Source organism: Crassostrea angulata, chromosome 4, assembly GCF_025612915.1.
Source record: "Crassostrea angulata isolate pt1a10 chromosome 4, ASM2561291v2, whole genome shotgun sequence".
In the NCBI taxonomy this organism is placed as follows: Eukaryota; Metazoa; Mollusca; class Bivalvia; order Ostreida; family Ostreidae; genus Magallana; species Magallana angulata.
Window position 1 is genome coordinate 48,321,482 of NC_069114.1, and position 2,262 is coordinate 48,323,743.

The 2,262-nt window shown below is 41.0% G+C and overlaps 1 protein-coding gene across 1 annotated transcript; it reads left to right on the top strand.

The window, feature by feature from the left end:
- The first annotated feature begins 397 nt into the window (after nt 1-397).
- On the top strand, nt 398-2,026 carry LOC128182309 (uncharacterized). Its single transcript, XM_052850891.1, has one exon. It carries the CDS (start codon nt 398-400, stop codon nt 2,024-2,026), a length of 1,629 nt encoding a protein of 542 aa, XP_052706851.1.
- The last annotated feature ends 236 nt before the right edge of the window (nt 2,027-2,262 follow it).

Consider the following 2,262-nt stretch of genomic DNA (forward strand, 5'->3'; position numbering starts at 1 on the left):
ACGCTTCTGAAAAAGCCATTTCAGCTGTCGCTTACCTGTATGCAGTCGGCGAACAAGACAACATCAATGTCGGATTCATTATGGGAAAGTCCAAAGTAGCACCCTCATCAGGACATACTATTCCAAGATTGGAATGGTGTGGTGCTGTATTAGCCACTGAACTGAGTGAAAAGATAACAAATAATTTGGACTTGCCTAGTAATTCCATCAAATTCTTCACAGACTCCAAAGTTGTGTTAGGATATTTTAACAATCGCTCAAGACGTTTTACAACTACGTTAGCAACCGTGTGAGCATCATCCATCAACGTTCTAAATCTGAGCAGTGGAACTATGTTTCAACAGGCAACAACCCAGCAGATATTGGAACAAGACCTGGTAAATCAGTTCAAGAAGTGATGGATAAATGGATTTCTGGACCAAATAAACCAAACATAAGCTTAGATGAAGACTTTTCATTGATTGAACCTGAGAGTGACAAAGAAATAAAACCAGTAGTGAAGAAAACTTCTGTACAGCAATTTATTGCTGATCGATTTGTGAAATTTTCAACGTGGCACAGTTTAGTTTGTGCATTCAGACTTCTAAGAAGAAGATGTCTCCACAAGATAGACAAAGATCGGACCTTCCCTAAAGAGAGTGTTGAAGAATCACATGAAACTGAACTGTTCATTCTCCGTAGTTCTCAGAGACTTTCGTTCAAAGAAGAAATCAACTGTTTGAAAGACAGTACACCTCTACCTCGTAAAAGTGCTCTCATACAGCTCAACCCCTTTCTGGACAAGGATGGAATTCTGAGAGTCGGCGGACGTCTTAGTCAATCTCCGTTACCAATAAACCAAAAACACCCGATAATCATTGACAGGAAATCACATGCTACTATTTTACTAGTCAGACATTATCATGAGAAGGTACAACACCAAGGAAGAGTGTTCACAGAAGGTGCCCTACGATCTCACGGTTTCTGGATTATAGGAGCCAAAAAGATTATCAATTCTGTGTTACATAAGTGTGTGATTTGTAGGAAACTACGTAGACCTTTCTCTCAACAAATCATGGCTGACCTGCCAGCAGACAGAGTTGTTCCGTCACCTCCGTTTACTATAGTAGGCGTCGACGTTTTTGGTCCGTGGAACATTGTAGCACGCAGAACACGAGGAGGACTAGCACATTCGAAAAGATGGACCGTACTCTTCAGCTGTCTCACATCTAAGGCAATTCATATTGAGGTCATAGAGGAGCTAAGCAGTTCAGCATTTATAAATGCCCTTGCACGATTCATATCCATACGAGGAGCCGTAAAGGAATTTCGATCAGATCGTGGAACGAACTTCGTAGGAGCATTAGATCACATTAATGTTGATGTGATTTATGTAGAGTCTGGACCAGTAAAGAAATTTCTGTCTACAAATGGAGCCAAATGGACCTTTAATCCTCCCCAAACGTCGCATATGCCCGGATCATGGGAAAGAATGATCGGGATTGCAAGGAAGATTCTTGACGCTCTTCTACTCAACACTAAAGCCAAGGAACTTACTCATGAAGTGTTGTGTGCATTTATGTGCGAAGTTACCGCAATCATGAACTCTAGACCGATATGTCCTATTTCTACAGCTCCTGAAGATCCAGTGATTATCAGTCCTTCAATGTTGTTAACACAGAAGGACTTAAGTGTTGACTTGATGCGTGTTGACTTTCATAACATTAAAGACATGTACGTATCGCAGTGGAAACACGTCCAGTATCTCTCCAGCATGTTTTGGAAGCGATTGCGAGATGAGTACTTGCAGAACTTACAAGTCCGTCGTAAATGGCAGAACAACCAACCTGATCTGAAGACTGGTGACGTCGTCCTCATGCGCGATCCGATGGTTCATCGCGGACAATGGCCTCTTGGTATCGTTACAAGAGTTTTCCCGAGTCAGAATGATGGTAAAGTCAGGACGGTGGAGGTTCGCATCATCAGAGATGGGAAGCGTGTGACTTTTGTGAGACCAATTACAGAACTTGTGTTATTAATTGATTAGGTCGTAACTATACTTGTTGCTTACAGTGAACTGACTAACTGTTATTATAATTACCACGTTGGTGAATTTACATGTGTAATTAATCTTACTAGTACATGTTAGGTATTTTTAATAGTTAACATTTGCATACTTGTAATATCTGGATGATATTAGGTGGGGAGTGTGGTGTTTGCAGAAGTATTCTACGTACGAATTAATTTTTCTCGAGTGAGTTACTCCCCTTTTCTTCTACTCTC

Excerpts from the sequence above, each read along its gene's own strand:
- LOC128182309 (XM_052850891.1), top strand. The coding sequence starts at position 398 with ATGGATAAATGGATTTCTGGACCAAATAAACCAAACATAAGCTTAGAT.